Source organism: Mobula birostris, chromosome 4 (assembly GCF_030028105.1).
Source record: "Mobula birostris isolate sMobBir1 chromosome 4, sMobBir1.hap1, whole genome shotgun sequence".
Taxonomy (NCBI): Eukaryota; Metazoa; Chordata; class Chondrichthyes; order Myliobatiformes; family Myliobatidae; genus Mobula; species Mobula birostris.
Window position 1 is genome coordinate 197,705,082 of NC_092373.1, and position 24,608 is coordinate 197,729,689.

Here is a 24,608-nt window from a genome sequence, read left to right on the forward strand (position 1 = left end):
TATCAGTGACATACCATATCTTCTCAAACTCCTAATGAATTTGAGCCACTGGCATGCCTTCTTCATGGTTACATCAATGTGTTGGGCCCAGATTAAATCTCCAAAGATGTTGACACCCAGGAACTTGAAACTGCTCACTACTGATCCCTTAATGAGAACTGTTGTGTGTTCTCCTGACTTCCCCTTACTGATGTTCCCTCTGGATTTTCCCCCTGTGTCCTCTGTATATCTGACGCAAACAGTAATCATATTTCTATATTATTTCCACCTGTTCTCTCTCTCCTTGCAGCTCTGGAACAATTACTTCCACCTCACAGTGGCCTTCCTCACCCAGGAATCGCTGCAGCTGGAAAACTTCTCAAATGCCAAGCGGACAGCCATCTTATGCAAGTAAGAAATTGTGGTTTTTCATTATCACTCTCCAAAGTCCAATGGAGAGGCAGACATGATCTCTGTGCTGATATTTGTGGTCTTAGTTCTTCACAACCAACTCTTTGAGATGTAATCACTGGCAGTGTGTTGGAGATGCTTGAATATCTAGATCCATAAACATAGCGCAGGAATTTGGCGAGATTGAGTCAACTCTGCCTGTATTCTCTAAAGTTTAAACCATAAGACATAGGAGCAGAATAAGGCCCATTAAGTCTGCTCCACCATTTCATCATGGCTGATTTATTATCCCACTCAATCCCAATCTCTTGCCTTTCCTCTGTAATCTTTGATGCCCTGACTAATCAAGAACCTATCAACCTCTGCTTTCAATGTCCCCAATGATGTGGCCTCCGCAGCCATTCACAAATTCACCACTCCCGAACTAAAGAAGTTCCTCCTCATCTCCATTCTGAAGGGATGTCCTTCTAATTTGGGGTTCTCAGGATTTGTACAATGGGAGGAAATATCACTGAATCGTTTAAAAAAAACTCTAAACTGGCTTTTAGGGTGGATGAGGAATTTTGCTTCCCTTGACTGAGGAATCTAGAGCTATGGCTTTTGGATTCAGAATAAGGAGTAGAATGTTTCAGGTGGAGATAAGAGGCTGGTGAGCCTTTGAATTTCTGTGGTCCTGAGGACTCTGCAGGCTGATTCTAAAACATATCACCAGATTTCTGGATATTAAGGGTATTAGGGAGATAGCAAAAGGAATACAAAATTATGAGGGGCATCGACAGGTAAAAAGCAAGCAGGCTTTTTCCTCTGAGGTTGGGTGAGACTACTGTTGCTGTAGATTGTTGAGCCTCTGGCGATGATCTTTGCATCATCAATGGGGATGGGAGAGGTTCCGAAGGATAAGAGGGTTGCAGATGTTGTACCATTATTCAAGAAAGGGAGTAGAGATAGCCCAGGAAATTATAGACCAGTAAGTCTCACTTCAATGGTTGGTAAGCTGATGGAGAAGATCCTGAGAGGCAGGATTTATGAACGTTTGGAGAGGCATAATATGATCAGGAATAGTCAGCATGGCTTTGTCAAAGGCAGGTCGTGCCTTACGAGCCTGATTGAATTTTTTTGAGGAGATGACTAAACACATTGATGAAGGTAGAGCAGTACTGTATATGGATTTCAGCAAGGCACTTGACAAGGTACCCCATGCAAGGCTTATTCAGAAAGTAAGGAGGCATGGGATCCAAGGGAACATTGCTTTGTGGATCCAGAACTGACTTGCCCACAGAAGGCAAAGAGTGGTTGTAGACAGGTCATATTCTGCATGGAGGTGGGTCACCAGTGGTGTGCCTCAGGGATCTGCTCTGGGACCCCTAATCTTTGTGATTTTCATAAATAACCTGAATGAGGAAGTGAATGAATGGGTTAGTAAATTTGCTGATGACACAAAGGTTGGAGGTGTTGTGGATAGTGTGGAGGGCTGTCAGAGGTTACAGTGGGATACTGATAGGATGCAAAACTGGGCTGAGAAGTGGCAGATGGAGTTCAACCCAGATAAGTGTGAGGTGGTTCATTCTGGTAGGTCAAATATGATGACAGAATATAGTATTAATGGTAAAATTCTTGGCAGTGTGGAGGATCAGAAGAACCTTGGAGTCCAAGTCCATAGGACTCTCAAAGCTGCTGTGCAGGTTGACTCTGTGGTTAAGAAAACATACGGTGCTTTGGCCTTCATCAATCGTAGGACTGAGTTTAGGAGCCCAGAGGTAATATTGCAGCTATATTGGACCCTGATCAGACCCCACTTGGAGTACTGTGCTCAATTCTGGTCACCTCACTATAGGAAGGATATGGAAACCACAGAAAGGGTGCAGAAGAGATTTACAAGGATGTTGCTTGGATTGGGGAGCATGCCTTATAAGAATAGGTTGAGTGAACTCGGCCTTTTTTCCTTGGAGCGATGGAGGATGAGAGGTGACCTGATAGAGGTGTATAAGATGATGAGAGACATTGATTGTGTGGATAATCAGAGGCTTTTTCCCAGGGCTGAAATGGCTGGTACAAGAGGGCACAGTTTTAAGGTGCTTGGAAGTAGGTACAGAGGAGATATCAGGGGTAAGTTTTTTATGCAGAGAGTGGTGAGTGTGGGGAATGGGCTGCTGGCAATGCTGGTGGAGACAGATACGATAGGGTCTTTTAAGAGGCTCCTGGATAGGTACTTGGAGCTTAGAAAAATAGAGGGCTATGGGCAACCCTAGGTAATTTCTAAAGTAAGTACATGTTCGGCACAGCATTGTGGGCTGAAGGGCCTGTATTGTGCTGTAGGTTTTCAATGTTCTATGTTCTAATCGCCCAGATTTGGAACATGACTGTCTGCAGATGGATCTGCACTGTAGAGATGGGGCAGTCATCCACTGGTATCGGTTCTCCCAGGGGACTAATCTGCCCTTTCATCTGGACATAAGACTATTACATGATAAGACATGGCAGAATTAAGCCACTTGGCCCATCGAGTCTGCTGCGCCATTCCTGATTTATTATCCCTCTCAATCATATTCTTCTGCCTCCTCCCTGTAACCTTTGATACCCTACTAGTTAAGAGAGTGGTGAGTGTGTGGAATGGGCTGCCGGTGACAGAGGTGGATATTATAGGGTCTTTTAAGAGACTCCTGGACAGGTACATGGAGCTCAGAAAAATAGAGGGCTATGGGTAACCCTAGGTGATTTCTAAGAGAAGGACATGTTTGGCAGAGCTTTGTGGGATGAAGGGCCTGTGTTGTGCTGTAGGTTTCTATGTTTCTATGTAATCGTTCAATTTCAAGTTCAAGTTTATTGTCATCTGACTGTGAAACAATGTTCTTCTGGACCACCGTGCAACCACAATACATGTATCACACACAGCACATAAAATATTAGAACAAGAAAAATATAATTTAAAAATTAATGTGAAGGGCAGAGCACAAGTAAACAGTAAACAACTTACTGTGCTACTAACAAGATCTTGGTGGTGGCAGGGTATTCATTAACGTTCTTGTTGCCATTTGTGCAATTTGTTTTTTTGCACGTGGGGACATTGATGTTTTTCTTTGAATGGTACTGCATGCATACTTTGACAATAAATATACCTTGAACTTGAACCTAGTCTAACAACCTGAGGGAAAGAGCTGTTACCCAGTCTGGCAGTTGTATTCCTGATGCTCTTGGACTTCCTTCCTGATGGTAGTGGGTCAAAGAGATTGTGGGATGGGTGGTGGGAATCCACGACAATGCTCTGTTATGCTAACCACTATGCTACTGTGGTAAGTGATTGGCGGGACCAGATGAGAATGGGATAATGGCAGGGTGCAATCAGCCAGGGAAGGAAGAGGTACAGGTGGTAAATGTTAAATGTTGCATAATGACTAACAGAGAGCTTCCGAAATTCTACAGGTACGGGGATATGAGAGGTGTAATTGGAGCAGCAATCCGAGAAATGTGGTACAAACTTGGTAAGACAAGGGCTTTATTTTTCCTTCTGATATTCTACCATCTCCTCCATCTGTTGAAGGGAATATTGGGAGAATAAAATGGGATTTCTGTAAATTTGGAAATTAATGTTACCAAGGACTCAGTGGGCAGAAGAGCATGCTTCTGCCCTATACCTGTCCATGACTGACTCTGAAGAATTCCTATCCAATAGGGTGCTTGGCAGCATAGAGGTTAGTGTTCCTTCTTTCATTATGTGCTATGTTATATGTTACCTTAGGGCAAGGTATAGCATGGGTTTAGCCACCAACCCCCCCCCCCACCCAAATGGGGTCACATGAAGCCTTGGGAGCAGGTGGTGGATGGTCGTTTGATCAGCTCATGCATATCATAAGTCCTGGTTATGCAACCACTGACGCCAGGCAGACAATCTCTGAAGAGTATTGATAATGGCTGGGGTCACCCATCTTGTGAAGACACTGCCCGGAAGAAGGCAATAGTAAACCACTTCTGGAGAAAAGTTTGCCAAAAATAAATCATGGTCTTGGAAAGATCATGATCGCCCACATCATATAATATGACCCATAACAAACAAGCTAATTGATACGTATCTGAGATCCAGTGTTAAGCTTTTACTTGTGTGCTAAACATGGCGATCATAAAATAGCTAAGTACTTTTAAAACGGACCTGAGGAGCAACGTTTTCACACAGAGGGTGGTGAGTACACAGAACAAGCTTCCAGAAGAAGTGGTTGAAGCGGGTATCATTTAAGAAGCACTTGGATAGGTACACGGAGGGGCAGGGCCCAATGTAAGAAATTGGGAGTAGCTGGCTGAGTACCTTGGTCGGCATGGGCTAGTTGGGCCGAAGAGCCTGTATCCACGTTGTGTTACACAAAAACTCTATGCCTTTTTCATGGTAGAGAAGAAAAAACAGAATTCAAAATATACTGTAGCAGCAACAGAGAAAGGGAAGTGCAAGTGGATAATTACAGAGAATGGGCCATAATGAGGTAGACAGGGAGATCAAGAATTCATCATTAGCGATATAAGATATCCAGTCTGATAACAGCAGGATAGAAGCTGTCCTTGAGCCTGCTTGTAAGTGCTTTCAAGCATTTTTTATCTACTGCTCAAAGAAGGGAGGGGGAGGAGAGAGGAACCAAGGTGGGAGGGGTCCTTGATTATATTGGTTGAGGCAATTTTCCTGAGGTAATTTGAAATATTGATGGAATTAGTGGAGGGGAGGCTGGTTTTGCATGATGAGCTGGGCTAAGTGCACACTATCTGGCGGTCTTTGGCAGAGCGGTTGCCCTACTGAGCTGTGATGCGTCTCGGTAGGGCACTTTCTGTGGTGCAATTGTAAAAACGTGGGTCATTGCAGCCCCCGTTGGTGGAGTGACCAATGTCAGGGGTGCATTGGAGGCTGGAAGTAGATTAGCAGAAAGGTTGCTGCGAATGGAAGATGAGGCAAATGTTGCAACGTTTGTTTTACCATAGGGTGGTGCAGTCTTATAATTGTCCATGTAATGCTATTACAGCATTAGCTGTATCTGGGTTCAATTCCCACAGCTATCCAGGAGGAGTTTGTATATCCTCCCTGTGACTGTGTGGTTTCTTCCGGGTGCTCCTGCACATAATTGAAACAGGACTTGGAATTGGTTTATTATTGTCACATGTACCAAGATACAGCGAAAGCTTGTCTTGCTCATATTAGCCAAATCATTACACAGGGCAAGTTAAATCAGTACCAATACAGAATAAAGTGTAACAGCAGGAGAGAAAGTGCAATGCAAGTACATAGGTGCAAGAACGTAACGAGGTGGACCTTGAGGTCAAGATTCCATCTTGCTGTACTAGAGAAGCGTTCAAGAATCTGATAACAGTGGGACAGAGGGTGTCCTTGAGCCTTGTGGTACATGCTTTCAGGCTTTTGTATCTACCGCTCGTTGGGAGGAGGGAGCAGCAACTCCTCCATCAGATCAAAGCTAAGTGCGTTGTCATTTTGTATGAGTATAGGAATGCACAGGTGCCAGGCAAAACTCGTATGCTGTAGCATCATAGGCACATAGCATCAGATACACAATGTGAACATACTGTAAATTATACACAGTTATGCAAGACGACACATTTAGTACAAAAACTGTCTTGTTATGTGGCGATATGGTCAAATCATCATGGTGTTTCTATACTGAGGTAGCGATTAGGATTGAGCAAGTTGGTCCAAGAACTGAACAGCTGAAGGGAAGTAGATGTTGTTGAACCTGGTGGTGTGAGATTTCAGACTTCTGTATCTCCTGCCTGATGGTAGCTGCAAGAAGATGGCATAGTCCATGATGGTGAGTATCTTTGATGACCAGTGTTACCTTCTTCAGGCAACACCTCATGTAGATGCAACCATTTGGGGGGAGGGACGCTCCTGTGAAGTACCGGTAAGACTAGATCAATCATAGATCTGGGTTGTTAGGTGTTTGTGCGCTGATCTGCACCACTGATCTTTCCTGGTCAGTGCATCTCCCTCCTTAACCAGAAGTACTGTAGCTGTCAAAGAAAGCTGCTTGCTACTGCTACTTGAAGATCCCCCACCCTCTGAGTCCTGTCATCTTCTTGTTGCTACCATCAAGCAAGAGGTACAGGAGCCTGAAATCCCACACCACCAGGTTCAAGAACAGTTACTTGCTTTCAACCATTTGGTTCTTGAATCACCAACCCTACCCTTGATCCTAACTCTCCTCCTGAATTACAATTTTTTAAAATCTCTCTTACCCAGTTCTGATAAAGGAACCCTAAGTTGAAACACTATCTATGTTCAAAGTTCAGTGTTCAAAGTAAATTTATTATCCAGGTACATATATGCCACCATACGCAATCCTGAGATTCATTTTCTTGTGGGCATACTCAATAAATCGGTGTAATAATAATCATAACAGAATCAATGAGAGACCGCACCAACTTGGGTGATCAACCAGAGTGCAAAAGACAACAAACTCTGCAAAATGAAATAAGAAAGAAAGAATCATAATAAATAAATAAACAATAAATATTGAGAACGTGACATGAAGAGTCCTTGAAAGCGAGTGCATAGGTTGTGGGAACAGTTCAGTAATAGGGTGAGTGACATTATCCCCTCTGGTTCAAGAGCCTGATGGTTGAGGGGTAATAACTGTTCCTGAACCTGGCGGTGTGAGTCCTGAGGCTCCTGTACTTCCTTCCTGATGGCAGCAATGAGAAGAGAGCAGGTCCTGGGTGGTGGGGATCTCAGATGATAGATGCTGTTTTCCTGTGACAGTGTTTCATGTGGATGTGCCCAATGGTTGGGAGGGCTTTACTCATAACGGACTGGGCCGTATACACTTTCTGTAGGGTTTTGCATTCAAGGGCTTTGGTGTTTGCACACCAGGCCGTGACGCAGCCTGTCAATATACTCTCCGCCACACATCCGTAGAGGTTAGTCAACATTTTAGATGTCGTGCCAAATCTCCGCAAACTTCTCAGTAGAAGCGCTGCCATGCTTTCTTCATGATTGCACTTACGTGCTGGGCCCAGGACAGGTCCTCCAAAATAACAACACCGAGGAATTTAAAGTTGCTGTCCCTCTCATCCTCTGAACGTACGATGAGGACTGGCTTGTGGACTGCTTCTCCTGAAGTAAATCATCAGCCGCTTCGTCCCCTCTCTGCAGATACTGACAGACCTACTGAGAGCTTTCAACATTTTCTGTTTCCTTATTTCAGATATCTAGCGTCTCTAGTATATATTTCTTTGAAGTTCCTCACAAAAGCCCTGTTTTGTAGGATTCTTTTTTAAAATGGCTTACTGCTCTGTTGCATGCCCCAGTGTACAGACGTATGACTCATAAAGTCACAAACAGCTGGGAAGTTTGATAACGTTCATGGCACAGCAGAGTGGAAAAGTCATTCACTGGCCTATTCCCACTTGACTCTTAGATACAAAGACACTGCGTTGTGCTTCTGAAACAGCATGTCCAGCATGAATACATCTGTTGTTACCCAAGCATCAGCCTTGTCTTAGGAGGTGGATGAAACTACATTTTCTTTTCAAAGAAAAAAATAATCCTGGAAAGTGCAGATAAGAAATCTAAATGAAAATAGAGTACAGAAAATAAATGGGCTGTAAGCGGAAATAAAGGGAGTCTTAATATTCTGGGGTTGTGTAAAAGACAAGCCATTAATGGCACTAACTTCTACATTAAAAAATAATAAACATCATTCATTTTACACCTGCAAAAAGCTCACAGCTTGTTTCTGTAAGGACAGATGGTTCATTTTCTTTTGAAATTCATTTATATGCAACTAAGAATGCTGAAACAATAATTTGCTGTAATCATGATCTAGGTTGTAAAACTTTGCAAGTAGGGTGGTGAAGGAGTTAGTGGAAGAGAAGTTTTTTTTTGAAGATCATTGTCTGTCCCTGGCTGCCTTCTATCTCCTCATCTCAATTAACTTGGTGCAGCCTTGCTGAAATCTTCAAGAACGCCAGGCAGAAAAGTTCAAGTCCTGCAGAACTCGTTCTGTCAAAGAGACTTCTGGACTTGGTCAGAGTTCTGATGGAAGTGCCTCGGCCTGAAACATTGGCTCTTTGTTCTGCTGCAGACATATTACCTGACCTGCTGAGTGCCTCCTGTGAGATAGAGTGCACAGAAGACTTACAAGGATTCAAAGGCATGAGGTATAGGGAAGTTGGACAGATGAGCATCTTATCCCTTGGAATGTGTGAGACTGAGGGTGACCTTGCAGGTGTATAAAATACTGAGGGGCATGGATAAGGTCAATGCACACAGTATTTTTCCCAAGAAAAGGAAACCAAAAACTAAGGAGTGGAGGTTTAACTCTCGACGGAGAACATCCAACAGGGCAAACACTTCTCTGGTGCTTAGGAGAATTTGGGGGAGATTTGACCAAGGTATATAAGATCACGAGCAGTATAGATGAGGGTAAATGCAAGCAGGCTTTTTCCACTTAGGTTGGATGAGACTAAAAGAAGTGGTCATGGGTTAAAGGTGAAAGGTGAAGAGTTTGGGGGGAACATGAGAGGGATTTTCTTTATTCAGAGGATGGAAGGAGCTGCCAGTGGAAGTTGTGGATGCAGGCTCAATTTCAACATTTCAGAGTGGTTTTGATAACTACATGCATGGGAGGTGTATGCAGGGTGATTGTCAATGGGACTGGGCAGAATAATAGTTTAGCATGGACTAGCTGGGTCAAAACAGCCCGTTTCTCTGCTATAATGCTCAATGACTATTGCTCTTCACACGTTGATTCCCGGTGAAGGGTCTTGGCCTGAAACATTGGCTGTTTGTTCCCTTCCATACGTACTGCCTGACCTGCTGACTTCCTCCCAGCTTTGACCATAAGACCATGAGATGTAGGAGCAGAATTAGGCCATTTGACCCATCAAGTCTGTTCCACCATTTCATCATGGCTGATCCAACTTTCCTCTCTGCCCCAATCTCCTGACTTCTCTCTGTATCCCTTCACGCCCTGAACGATCAAGAATCTATCAACACCTACCTTAAATACGCATAAAGATAGTCTCCAAATTCCACAGATTCACCACTCCCTGGCTAAGTAAATTTCTCCTCATCTCTATTCTAAAAGGACCCTACTCTATTCTAAGGCTGGGTCCTCTTGTCTTAGGCTCTCCCATCAGAGGAAATGTTCTGTCCCCATCCACTTCAACAAGGACTTTTACTATTAAACAAGTTTCAATAAGGTCACCTCTCATTCTTCCGAATTCTGGTGAACACAGGCTCAGAGCCAGCAAATTCTCTTCATGTGCCAAGCCGTTCAATAATGGAATAATTTTTGTGAACCTCCTTTGAATGCTTTCCAGTTTCTTAGATAAGGGGCTCAAAATTGCTCACAATAATCCAAGGGAGACCTCACCAGTGCTCTATAAAGTCTCAACATTATATCTTTGCTTTTATATTCTGCCCTCTTGAAATGAATGCTAACATCGCATTTGCCTTACTCAGCACTGACTCAACCTGAAAATTAACCTTTAATGAATCCTGTACAATGACTCCCAAGTCCTGTGTGGCTCAGCATTTTTGTATTTTCTCTCCATTTAGAAAATTGTCAACCCTTTCATTTCTTCTACCAAAGTACATGAGCATACACTTCCCAACACTGTATTCCATCTGCCATTTCTTTGCCCATTCTCCTTATCTGCCCATGTCCTGCTATGTCATCTCTGCTTCCTCAAAACTACCTGCCCCTCCACCTATGTTCATATCATCTGCAGACTTTGCAAAAAAGCCATCAATTCCATTGTGCAAGTAAAAGACATATAATATGAAAAGAATTAGACCCAACACAGACCCCTGTGGAACACCACTAGTCATTGGCCACGAGCCAGAAAAGGCTTCATTTTTTTCCACCCTTTGCCTCCTGTCAATCAGCCACTGCTTTATCCATGCTAGAATCTTTCCTGTAATATCCTGAGTCTTAGCTTGTTAAGCAGCCTCAGGTGTGGCACCTTGTCAAAGGGCTTCTGAAAATCCAAGTGCACAATATCAACTGATTCTCCTTTGTCTATCCTGCTTATTATTTCTTCAAAGAATTCCAGCAGATTTGTCAGGCAAGATTTTCCCTTGAGGAAACCATGCTGACTACAGTCTATTTTGTCATGTGCCTCCAAGTACCCTGAGACAGCAACCTTAATAATCGACTCCAACATCTTCCGAATGACTGAGGTCTTCTGCCTCTCTCCCTTCTTGAAGAGTGGAGTGACATTTGCAATTTTAGTCTTCTGGAACCATTCCAGAATCAGGTGATTCTTGAAAGATCAATACTAATTCCTTGACAATCTCTTCAGCCACCTTTTTCAGAAACCTGGGATGTAGACCATCTGGTGTAGCAGACTTATCTACCTTTACACCTTTCAGTTTCCCAAGAACCTTCTCTCTAGTTATGGTAACTTTGCACATTTCTGACTTCTGACACCTGGAACTTCTGCCGTACTGCTAGCATCTTCCGCAGTGAAGACTGATGCAAGATACTTATTCAGTTTGTCTGCCATTTCTTTGTCCCCCATGACTACCTCTCCAGCACTGTTTTCCAGTGATCTGCTATCCGCTCTCGCCTCACTTTTACACATTATATATCCGAAGAAACTTTTGGTATTCTCTTTAATATTATTGGCTAGCTTACTTCCACATTCCATTTTTATCGTCTTAATGACTTATTTAGTTGCCTTTTTTGGTTTTTTAAGAACTTCACAATCCTCTAATTTCCTACTGATTTTTGCTCTATTATATGCTCTCTCTTTGGCTTTTATGTTGGCCTTGACTTCTAATGTTAGCCATGGTTTTGTCATCTTGCCTTTAGAATACTTCTCTCTCTTTGGGATGTATATATCCTGTGCCCTCCAAATTACATCCAGAAATTCCAGCCATTGATGCTCTGCCATCATCCCTGCCAGTGTTTTTTTTCCAATTAATTCTGGCCAACTCCTCTCTCATGCCTCCGTAATTCCCTTTACTCCATTGTAATGCTGATACATCTGACTTTAGCTTTTCCTTTTTCAAATTTCAGGGTGAATTTTATCATATTATGATCACTTTCTCCTAAGGGTTCTTTTACCTTAAGCTGTCTAATCAATTCTGGTCCATTGCGTAACACCCAATCCAGAATAGCTGATCCCCTAGTGGGCTCAATCACGAGCAGGTCTAAAAACACATCTTGTAGGCATTCAACAAATTTCCCCTCTTTGAATCCATCACCAACCTAATGTTCCCAATCTATCTGCATATTGAAATCCCCCATGACTATTGTAACCATTGCCCTTTTGGCATGTATATGCATCTCCTGTTGTAATTTGTAATCCACCTTCTTACCATTGTTTGGGTTCTGTATACAACTCCCATCAGGGTCTTGTTACCCTTGCAGAACCTTGCCTTTATCCACAATGTTTCAATAACTTCTGACATGTGTTATCTCTTTCTAATGATTTGATTTCATTTTTTTTTACCAACAGGGCAATGCCACCCCTTCTGCCTTCCTGTCTGTCCTTTCAGTACAATGTGTATCCTTGGACATTAAGCTCACAGCTCTAAGCTTGTTTCAGCCACAATTCAGTGATGATGCCAATCAGCAATTGTGCTACAAGTGCATCTGCCTTATTCCAAATACTGCGCATTTTCAAATATAACAACTTCAGCTCTGTATTCACCCTTTTCCATTTTGTCCGTCTTTTATGTTGGAACTCATCCTGTTGACTGTAATTTTGCCTTTTCAATTGCTTCTCCTTACTGCGCATTGCCTCTGTTTGTAAACGTGCTAACTCATCTTCAGCACTACCAGCCGCCTTTCCTACTATATTCTGGCATTGAAATATACGCTGCTCAAGACACTAGTTGCACCACGCTTGACTTTGTCTGAGGTCTCGCCAACACCTGCCTCTACAGCCTCTCCACTGTTCTGGCACTCTGGTTCCCATCCCTGCTACTCTAGTTTGGTGTGTGTTAAGCACATATAGGGTGGATGGTTTGTGGAATAAGGTGCCAGAGAAAATGGTTGAAGCAGATACAATAATAAATTTTAATGGACATTTAGATAAGTAGTCAAGTAGGAGTGGTTTAGAGGGATACAGGCCAAATATGAGAAAGTGGGATTACACCTATCAGCTATCAGCCTGTCTCTTAATTGCTCCCCTTCCCCTATTTGGTTCTATCTGCCAATCATCCCCCACCTCACCTAGTTCCACCTATCAGCCGCCGCCATTGTCCTTTAACTCCTCCCCTTCTCCCATTTGGCTCCATCTGTCAATAATCAGCCAACTCACCGGTACCACCTGTCACCCTCTCTCCCACCTCTTGATCCAGTTATCCTCCGTCTACACTCTCAAAATCCATTTAAAATGCATGCTGATTAGTAATGTTCTTGATTAGTAAGTGTGCCAAAGGTTACAGGGAGAAGGCAGGAGAATCAGGTTTATTATCACTGGCATATGTCGTGAAATTTGTTGCTATGTGGCAGTAGTACATTGCAAAACACAAACACTGTAAATTACAGTAAGAAGTATATATTAAAAAGTTAAATTTAATAAGTAGTGCAAAAAGAGAATTAAAAAGTAGTGAGGTAGTATTCATGGGTTCAATGTTCATTCAAAAACCTGATGGCAGAGGGGAAGAAGCTGTTCCAGAATCATTGAGTGTGTGCTTTCAGGATGTGGATGCTGCCTGCTCTGATGAATTCCCCCAGTGTTCTGCATGTGCTTCTGCAGATTCCAGTATCTCCAGAACCTCTTGTGTTTGCACCCAAAATATCACCATCCCTCTGTTTGTATCAATGCTTCTGGACTTGCCTGAGTTCGTCCAGTCAGTCAAGCAGTATGCATGGAAAGAGAAACCACTCAATGTTTCATGCCAGTGACCATTACTCAGAACTGGGGCTGGGCAGGATGGATGGGAGCGGGGGGGGTTTGCAGTTTTCAAAGCAGGGATGGCAGGAGGAGTGAGATGTCAGTGTGGAGATGGACTTGGACAAGTTCTGCTGAGGGGCCTGCTTCCATACTCTATAGCTTCAAGGCTCAAAAACAGATCAATTTCTTAGGGGCATGAGTTTTGACCATTGGTGAGGTATTTTAAATAAGTAGAGTGAGAAATGAACGTGACGATACCAAAGGGAGGTAATGGTGGAAGCAGTTTACATGAAGATGGAGAATTCAATGCTGAAGCTTGAACCGCTGCTCTCTTCTTGTTACTTTCCCTATACTCTTCAGTATGGGAAAGGAGTAGGCAATATGTCCTTGAGCTTGTTTTACAACTCTTTATTTCCTTTGCCCACTTGAGCCTATTAAACATTCTCCAGCCGTAACAGCAACACACAAAAGTCCAGAGGAACGCAGCAGGTCAGACACCATCTTTGGAGGGAAATGAACTGTTGACAATTTGGGTCAAGATCCTTCACAAGACTGGAAAGGGAGAGGTCAGAAGGAGAGGTGAGGGGAGGAGTGCAAGCAGGCCGGTGATAGGTGCGACCAGGTGAGAGGAAAGGTTGGTGAATAGGGGACGGGAGATGAAAGTAAATGATGTGAGAAGGCCTGAAACATCAACTGCTCATTTCCCTCCATAAATGTAACTTGACCTGCTGAGTTCCTCCAGCATTTTGTGTTTGTTGCTCAAGATTTCTAGCACCTACAGAATCCCTTGTGACCCAAGCCCTAATAGTTTACCATCTAGATTGCAAGGCAGAGGTAATAAGGGAAAAAAAGTTAATTTTAACTTCTCTTTCACTTACTATTTCAAGACATTGGAATGGCTTGGTAGCTGAACGGTTGGTACAATGCTATTACAGTGCCAGGAACCCCGGTTCAATTCCCACCTCTGCCTATAAGGAGGATATATATTCTCCCTGTGACCACGTGGGTTTACTCCAGGTGCCCCGGTTTCCTCCCACATTCCAAAGGTGCATAACGGGTAAGGTGGACTCATCGGGCCAGAAAGGCTTGTAACTGTGCTATCTCATAATAATAAAATACATCCTGATGTACTTCAGTTCTGATTAAGGACATTTTTTTCCAAGTGCATGCATGGTCATAATGTAGGAGCTAGCTTCTGTGAACAAAGCTCACTCAAGCAGCAAAGAAATGTAATGCACAGACAATCGGATCATACCCAAAAACTGCAGATGCTGGAAATCTGAAATAAAGCAGAAAATATTGGAAATGCTCATCAGGTCAGACAGCATCTGCGAAGAGAGATGTAGTTGATGTTCCAAGTCCAGGACCCATGTTTAAGGAGGACAGGTTGTGAATTTGCGTCGGGTCCTGATTGACACTGATTGACGTGGGTCATTACCGTATAGCTGTTGTGGGATCTTGCTGTACAGGGATAGCCTGCTGCTGCTTCTACAACTGGAATGGTAGCTGCACTGCAAGGAGCCCTCTGTTGGTCATGAGAAATTCTGGGACGTCCTGAAGTTCAAAGCAAAACAAAGCAAAGTGTGGGTTTCTGTGTCTGGGCCCAGGACACCCCTTCCTGTTCATTGCTCCATCTCTCAGTCCTGACACTCTTTCGCATCCAGCATTTCTCCCCCGACCTATCGCAAATGTGACTTTATTTTGGTATTCTCTGATTGTCGTTACTTGGGGTGCGGCCGGTTCAATACCAAGCAGTTGCAGTCACCAAGGTCCCGCAAGTAACAAATTGGTCAGGAATTCCCGCTACAGTGAAGACAGGTTTTAAAACAAGATAATCCCAGATTATTTAGCTGCTCACTAAGTGATCCCAGCCACATTGTTGCGGAGGAGTTCTTTTAGCCAGAAGGTGGCGAACCTGTGGATTTCAGATGGCTGTGAAGGCCAAGACATTTAAAGCAGAGCTGGATAGGTTCTTGATTAGTAAGGGTGTCAAAAATTACGGTGCGAAAGCTGGAGAATGGGTTCATAGGGATAATAATTCAGCTATGATGAAGTGGTGGAGCAGATGCAATGGGCTAATGGCTTAACTCTGTTCCTGTGTCTTATGGGCTTATGTTCTTACAATCCCATTCATAGACGCTGTCTATCTGCTGTACTTATATCACTGTCAGGATTTGGATATCACTGCATAGGGGAGAGATTTGATAATCATAGACCCTTTATGGTTGCCATGGTAATATAACTGATCGGCAACTTCAAAGTCAGTGTCAAATTTATTGTCATATGTACAAGTACATAGATGCAGGGGTACAGTGAAAAATTTACTTGCAGCAGTATCATAGGCACATTGCATTAGAGGCACGACATTCACAGGAAAAAAATAAACTAAACAAAGATTGTATAAGAAAGAATGTTACGTTTATCCAGTTATGTTATATGGCTCAGAATGTTGGACAATATCTAGTTAACATGAAACGAATTGTAGCAGCAGAGATGTGGTTTTTGAGGAGGATGCAAAGAATATCATGGCTGAAATGAATATCTAACGAGGATGTCATGAACAGTGCAAACACCATAAGGGAAATAATGTATGAGATCATGAAAAGGCAACATAACTTCATTGGCCATGTGATTAGGAAAGAGGAATTAGAATGCACGGTAGTTATGGGAAAGATTGAAGGGAAGAAAGCAAGAGGAAGACAAAGACAACTGATGATGAAGACAGCAGCCAGAGAACTGGAAATGAATACCAATGAGTTGATCCACTGACCCAAAACAGGAGTGTGTGGGCCATAGCAGTCAAAGCTCAAACTGGGCATGGCACCTGATGACGATGATGATAAGAAAGAACACACTTAGAACAAAACTCAAACTCATTTTAGTGCCAAGTGGTCAAAATAGTCATTGTGTTGCTATATGAGGTACTGATTAGGGCTGTGCAGGTTAATTGGAATCTACGAGGAGCTTAACATGTCACAAGTAGGCAGAGGTTGAGAGATTCTTGACTGGTCAGGACATGAAGGGATACAGGGTGAAGGCAGAAAATTGGGCTGAGAGGAAAATTGGATCAGCCATGATGGAATGGCGGAGCAGACTTGATGGGCTAAATTGCCTAATTCTGCTCCTATATCTCATGGACTTGTGGTCTTAGGCCAGGGGAGTTGAGGATGACAAATCTCTTCTCTCAAGACCTTATTGATTTATTGGTTGTCTGTTGTGTCCCACATTGACATTTGAACCCTTGGTTAATGGTAAGGCTCCATGGCATAAAAAAGGTTGGGAGCCCCTGATTGAGTGGTTTACAGATGGAATTTGAAGAACATATCAATAGTTTCTTTGCACCATTTTTCATACGAGGCTGATTTTACTGTGGAAGCATAATGGTGAACTTAGTGGATGCCCTGTCAAAGAGCTCGTACCATCAGTCTCGTGTTCAAATCTCACCATGCAGATGGGGAATTTAAATTAAGGCAAATAGATAAAACTGGAATTATTTTTAAAAAAATGATAAATACTAAATCACCAGATTGTTGTAAAAACCCATCTTCAGAAAGGTGGTGGTACTCATGATCACTTGTGTTGAGGTTGGGAGGGTTGAGAGCTTTATGTTCCTAGGTATGAACATCACCAAGAGCCTGTCCTGGTCTAGCCATATTGAAACTATGGCCAACAAAGCTCTCTGATGCCTGTACTTCCTCAGCAGGCTTAAGAAATTTAGCAAAACCAATGAATGATTTTTAGAAATTTACCATAGAAAGTTCAAGTTCAATTTTAACTGTCATTCAACCATACACATGTATACAAGCAAACGAAACATTATTCCTCTGGGACCAAGGTGCAAAACACAGTACCCACGGTCACACACGGTACATATAGTCGCAAAACGTAATGTAGCCCAAGTTCCCGAGTCTCGTGGCCTGCAGATTGATGGTGCAAGGGATGTTGTCCTGGAAGCCGTGTTTCTGCAAGAACAAGCATGCAACAGTTGCTCATCATGCGTTAGTGTAGCCACAGACAAATGTAATCCAGCTTGCTTTCCACTGGGAGGCAGCACCAACAGGAGGGCCAGCCCCTGACCCCACACAGACTCCAGTGCACCCGCCGCGCCTCCGCTCTCTCCCACAATGCCTCGGGTGCCTCCTTCCTTGTGTGGCTGCTACGGTATGAAGACCTGGTCTGCACAGCCACCGCGGGGATGCGGCTCCCACGCTGTCGGTCTTAACTATAAACAGATAAACTAGTCTTGTAGTTCTCTACATTACCAATGTCCAACAGGATCTTGCAGTAATAGGAAAAATGTCCAAGTCAGTCATTTGCACTGTTTGTTGGACTGTGCACCATCTCGAATGCCTTCTTTCCTGAGTGGCTGTACATGGTATGTAACAAGTCCATGCTGCACAGCTCCACCGCTATCCAGCAACTCACTAGTGAGGCAGACATGCAGTACTTGATGTTCTTAATATCCATCACTGTCTAGTCATCATCAGAAAGGTGTAAAAGATGAATAATTACACCATTATTATCCGTGTTGGCGTGTGGCCAAGTGGTTAAGGCATTCGTCTAGTGATTTCAAGGTCACTAGTTCGAGCCCTGGCTGCGGCAGCATGTGTGTCCTTGAGCAAGGTACTTAATCACACATTGCTGTGCGACGACATTGGTGCCAAGCTGTATGGGTCCTAATGCCCTTCCCTTAGACAACATCGGTGGCGTGGAGAGGGGAGACTTGCAGCATGGGCAACTGCTGGTCTTCCATACAACCTTGCCCAGGCCTGCGCCCTGGAAACTTTCCAAGGCGCAAATCCATGGTCTCACGAGACTAATGGATGCCTATATATATATTATATATTATATTATATATATATATTCCACCATTTTCCACTAGAGAGGCTGCTGCAAACAAGCACACTGCCATCTTACCAGAAGATAGAAAGCATCCTATCCGGATGCATCGTGGCTGACTCTGCCCATGACTGAAGAGGGCTGAGGACAGAGCTCAGAGAAACCAGCATATCCCTCCATGGACTGTGCATCAGTAAAGCAGCCAGCATAATCAAAGACCCAACACACCCCGAACATACTCTCCCCCTCCCACCCCCCACCAGCACATTGAGCAGAAGATACAAAAGCCTGAAAGCACTTCCACCAAGCTCAAGGACCGTTTCTACCCTGCTGTTACAAGACTAGCAAATGGTTTCCTAATACAAAAAGGTGGGCTCTTGACATCTCAATCTACCTCATTATGATCTCGCACCTTATTGTCCACCGGCTGCTAGTACATTTTATTCTGCATTCTGTTATTGTCTAACCTTGTTCTACCTCAGTACACCGCATAACGATTTAATCCGTATGAAAGGTTTGCTGGACAAACATTTCACTGTACCTTGATACATGTGCCAATAATAAACCTATACCCATTTCCATTCCAATTCCAATTCCTGCACCTCTTCCCTGTTGTATTAACAAGAAGAGGGCATGTCTCAGATGCTGAGGGTCCTCAGTGATGGATGTCACCTTTTTGAAGATGTCCTCGATGATGGGGGCATTGTGTCCACGATGGATCTGGCCGAGTCTACAACCCTCTGTAGCTTCTTCCTATCCTGTGCGTTGGATCCTCCACATCAGGCTGCAATGCCCTGCAACCTGGTGCGTTTCTCCAGCATTTTCGTTAAAGTTTAAAATAAGAAAAATGTTTTTTAATTAATATTTCGAATTTCCCAACTTCCAAAGAGAGGATTTGAACTCTTGCCTCCAAGAATATAAATCTACAATATAGCTGCTGGGCTACTGCATTCCTTTATTATAGCATAAAATGTATAATTTATGTAAAATTTATGTTCTTTTTGTTGCCTGAATCTATGGGCCTGAGTTGCTGCTGCAAGCAGGGTTTTCATTGTAGCTGTACCTCACTGTACTTTTGCATAAAACAATAAAATGACTTTGACTTGGAGTGAGTCAAAGTTCACTCCTCCACCCCCTTCCCCCTTCCTCTGCCCTCCTTAATTCCAGTCCTGCTGACTAGAACCAACTCTCTCAGGGCAGGTGCATGTTGAAGCGCAAACAAACCTGGCGAAGTTTCCGAGGCCATCGAGGCAGAAAAGAAATGGAAGGAAATGCCATATAGAACACAGAACTTTATAGCGCCGTCAAGACCCTGTGGCCCACAACGTTGTGCTGATCTTTTAACCTACTCTAAGATCATTCTAAACCTTCCTTCATTTTTCTATTATCTGTGTGCTTATCTAGTTTGTTAAATGTCCCTAATGTAATCACAAGAGATTCAATAGATGCTGGAAGTCTTGAGCAACACACAAAAATTGCTGGAGGAACTCAGCAGCTCATGCAGCATCTGTGTAGAGGAATAAACAGTCAACTCTTCATCAGGACTCCGATGATGTTAAGTCCTGATAAAGGGTCTCGGCCCAAAATCACAGATCCTGACTGACCTCAAGCAAAGAAAAATCCGCAGATGCTGGGAATCCAAGCAACATCAACACACACACACACACACACACACACACATAATGCTGGAGGAACTCAGCAGGTCAGGCAGCATGTATGGAAAAGATTACAGTTGACGTTTCAGGCCTTTGATCATGAGTACTAATGAAAAGTTTCAGCCCGAAACATCGAATATACTCTGTTCCATAGATGCTGCCTGACCTGCTGAGTTCCTCCAGCACTTCCAGCTCCCTCCGTGATCCTCTTGTCCATTCATCCCTCCCCACTGATCTCCCTCCTGGCACTTATCCTTGCAATCGGAACAAGTGCTTCACCTGCCCCTACACCTCCTCCCTCACTACCATTCAGGACCCCAAACAGTCCTTCCTGGTGAGGCGACACTTTACCTGTGAGTCTGTTGGGGTCATATACTGTGTTCGATGCTCCCGCTGTGGCCTCTTGTATATTGGTGAGACCTGACGTAGATTGGCAGACCACTTTGCTGAGCATCTGTGCTCCATCCACCAGAACAAGTGGGATCTCCCAGTGGCCACCTATTTTAATTCCACTTCCCGTTCCCATATGTCCATTCACAGCCTCCTCCACTGTTGGGATAAGGCCACACTTAGGTCGGAGTAACAACTCCTTATATTCTGTTTGGGTGGCCTCCAACCTGAACATCGATTTCTCAGACTTCCAGTAATGCCTCCACCCCCCCAACTTCCCCACTTCACCATTTCCCATCCTCTTGTCTTCTGTCATGTTATCTCCTTGCTCGCCCATCGCCTCCATCTGGTGCTCCTTCCCCCACCTACCCCTGCACTTTCTTCTTTCTTCCGTGTCCTTCTGTCTCTTTCACTAATTGACTCCCTCACTCTCTGCTTCATTCCCCCCCCCTCCAAGTTTCACCTATCACCTGGTGGTTCTCTCTCCCCTTCCCCTCCTTTCAAATCTACTCCTCAGCGTTTTTTCTCCAGTCCTGCCGAAGGGTTTCGGCCCAAAACGTCGACTGTACTTTTTTCCATAGATGCTGCCTGGCCTGCTGAGTTCCTCCAGCGTTTTGTGTGTGTTGCTTTAACAGGATGCTACCTGGATTAGAGTGTATGATTGAAAAGGAGAGGTTGGACTAATGCAAGCTGTTTTCTCTGGCATGGCAGAGACTGAAGGGCAACCTCAGAATCAAAATTCAGAATCAGGCTTCTTATCGCTGACACACCCCGAAATGCGTTGTTTTGTGGCAGCAGTATACTAAAAATTACTTTTAAGATGCAACAAGAAATATATAAAAAATGAGTAGTGCTCCAAGAGTTCTGAAAAAGTGAATAAATTTATGAGCTGCGGAGATAGGTTAGATGGTCAGAGATTTTTCACAACTGTAGAAATGTCAAATACAAGAGGACATGTATTCAAGGTGAGAGGGAAAAAGTTTAAAGGAGACATGCAGAGCAAATTGCTTTACACAGAGAGTGGTGGGTGCCTGGAATGGGTTGCCAAGGGTGATGAAGGAAGCGGATACATTGGTGGCATTTAAGAGGCTGTTAGATAGACACATGAGTATGTGACCAATGAAGAGATATGGATCACGTGCAGGCAAATGAAATTTAGTCACGATCGGTAGAGACATAGTATGGCACAGAGTCGGTTCCTGTGCTGTATGTCAGTGAGAACCATACTTTTAGAGTCGTAGAAAGTTACAGCGCAGAAACAAGCCCTTCAGCCTATTCAGTGCGTGCTGAACAATTTAAACCATATTGTCCCATTGACCTGTATCCAGACCATAACCCTCCATACTGCTCCCATCCATGTACCTGTCCAAGCTTCTCTTGAACACTGAAATCCAAATTGTCTCCACCACTTACACTGGCAGCTCATTCCACACTCTCACCACTCTCTGAGTGAAGTTGTTCCCCCTCATGCTCCCCTTAAACAATTCACCTTTCACCCTTTACCCGTGGCCATTTTATTCCACTCATAGTGTTACAGGCACGTTTATTTATTTGCTTGTTTGTTCATTTATTTACATAATTGCTTATTCAGAGATACAGTGCAGAACAGGCTCCTCCAGCCCGAAGAGCCGCGCTGCCCAGCAATCCTCCTTTTTAACCCTCGTCTAATCACGGGATAATTTACAATGACAAATGAACCTACTAAATGGTACAGCTTTGGACTGTGTGGGAGGAAACTGGAGCACCTGAAGTAAACCTTCGTGTTCAAGAGGAGTATATGCTAACTACTCAAAGAGGGTGGCAGAATTGCGCTGCAAACTCTGGAACGCTGTAAGATGTAATAACATCTCACTCACGATTATGCTACCACGACACCCAAACTGCACTAGAGTGATGCAAAGTGATGAGGTTCATTGTGTTATCTCGGGTATCAGAAATTGTCAGTCTTTGAGGCTGGCTGAGGGTTAGATTTTACCTCACACCAGACTTCTGCACAATTGTGTTCCTAGATTCTTAGAATCATACAGCATGGAAGTAGTCCACTCGGCCGATCTAATCTGTCCTTCCATATTTTTCAGAGCGACACACAAAAAGCTGGAGGAACTTACTGAGTCCACCCAGCTCATTGGATATTTTTTGAGTTAGCATATGAAGAGCATTTGAAGGCGCTGGGACTCTACACACTGGGGTTTAGAAGAATGGGGGGAATGTCATTGAAACCTATTGAATATTGAAAGGCCTAGATAGTGTGGACATGGAGAGGATGTTTCCTATAGTGTAGGGATATCTAGCGCCGAGGGTATTGCCTAAGAATAGAAGGATGTACCTTTAGCACAGAGATAAGGGGGAATTTCGTTAGCCAGAGGCCAGTGAATCTGTGAAATGCATTTCCACATATGATTGTGGAAGCCAAGTTATTAGGTAATTTCAAAGCGGAGGTTGATAGGTTCTTGACTAGTAGGTTATCAAATGTTACAGGGAGGAAGCAGGAGAATATGATTGAGAGGGATAATAAATCAGGAATGGCGCAGCAGACTCGATGAGCCAAGTGGCTTAATTCTGCCATGTCTTATCATGTTATATTCTTATGTCCAGATGAGAGGGCAGATTAGTCCCCTGGGAGAACCGATACCAGTGGATGACTGTCCCATCTCTACAGTGCAGATCCATCTGCAGACAGTCGTGTTCCAAATCTGGGCGATTAGAACATAGAACGTAGAAAACCTACAGCACAATACAGGCCCTTCGGCCCACAATGCTGTGCCAAACATATACTTACTTTAGAAATTACCTAGGGTTACCCATAGCCCTCTATTTTCTAAGCTCCATGTACCTATCCAGGAGCCTCTTAAAAGACCCTATCGTATCTGCCTGCACCAGCATTGCCGGTGGCCCATTCCACGCACTCACCACTCTCTATGTACAAAAAAAACACTTACCTTTGACATCTCCTCTGTGCCTACTTTCAAACACCTTAAAACTGTGCCCTCTTGTGTTAACCATTTCAGCCCTGGGAGAAAGCCTCTGACTATCCACATGATCAATGCCTCTCATCATCTTATACACAATGTAATGTGTAGCCATAGGTTTCCTGGGAAGTTCATAAGTAGAGTGCTTGGGGCAATGAATTCTGACAGAGCATGAAACTGGGAACAGTACTGAGAACAAAATTGCAAGATTCTATTTCTATAGTTCAATATAACTGATACCCCATGAGAAAGTGGACTTTCCTTTCAAATGTAAATTGAATGGTGCACCTACAAGCAGAGCATTTCTTTATGTTAATGAGAGGCAAGTTTAGCTGCATCATTTTATGATTGTACAACGTCCTTGCTTCTGGGACAGTGTGTTATAGAGTCATATATACTCAATGATCACTTTATAGTTCCACCTGTACACCTGCACTTAATACAATTATCTAATCAGCCAATCATGTGGCAGCAACACAATGTATAAAAGCATGCAGACATGATCAGAAGGTTCAGTTGCTGTTCAGGCCCAACATCACAATGGGGAAGAAATAAGATTTAAGTAATTTTGACCGTGGATTGATTGTTGGTGTCAGACAGGGTGGTTTGAGTATTCCTGAAACTGTTGATCTCCTGAGATTTTCATGCACAACAGTCTCAAGAGTTTACAGAGAATGGCGCAAGAAACAAAAGGAACATCCAGTGAGTGGCTGTTCTGTGGGGGAAAGCATCTTGTTAATGAGAGAGGTCAGAGGAGAATGGCCAGACTGGCTCAAGCTGACAGGAAGGCGACAGTAACTCAAATAACTACACGTTACAACAGTGGTGTGCAGAAGAGCATCTCTGAATGCACAACACATCGAACCTTGAAGTAGATGGGCTAAAACAGCAGAACACTATTAACATACACTCAGCTGCCACTTGATTAGGTACAGACGATACCTAGTACAGTGGCCACTGTGTGTAGAGGTCATCATCGTCATTATGTATCATGTCATATGACGTGGGCAAGTATGGTCTTCAACCTGTCCATGACTATGATTGTTCTTGGCAAATGTTTATATGGAAATGGTTTGCCGTTGCCTTCTTCTGGGCAATATCTTTACATGGCTGGGTGGCCCCAGCCATTATCAGAGATTGTCAGGCTGGCATTAGTCACATAACCTTGATCGGGGGAGGCTAAGCAGGTGATACACCTTGTCCAAGAGTGATGTGCAGGCCTTTTGGTCCATCTATTCTGCACTGGCCGTCAAGCACAGATTACACCATACATAAATACTCTGAGTAGAATGCAAAATATTTACTCCAATCTTACATTGTTTTTTTAACTATCCCTCACTCAACATTCTCTATTTACTTTCCATACCTCCCAACATCCATATTCTACCTATACAATATATTGTGCCCAATTATCCTGGCAACCACTGTGATTTTGGGATATGGTAGGAAACCCACCTGGTTTCAGGGAGAACGTGCAAACTCCACACAGACAGATCCCGGTGTTGAGATTGCACCCGGGTCTCTG

The 24,608-nt window shown here is 43.6% G+C and overlaps 1 protein-coding gene across 1 annotated transcript in view; it reads left to right on the forward strand.

Annotated features, from left to right (window-relative positions):
* Positions 1-24,608, forward strand: part of LOC140196859 (dedicator of cytokinesis protein 2-like) — a 1,243,024-nt gene that overhangs the window by 988,880 nt on the left and 229,536 nt on the right. Inside the window, exons 31-32 of the mRNA XM_072256747.1 lie at positions 290-390; positions 3,811-3,869. Coding sequence (XP_072112848.1) covers positions 290-390; positions 3,811-3,869 — 160 coding nt within the window. The remainder of the gene's footprint in view (positions 1-289; positions 391-3,810; positions 3,870-24,608) is intronic.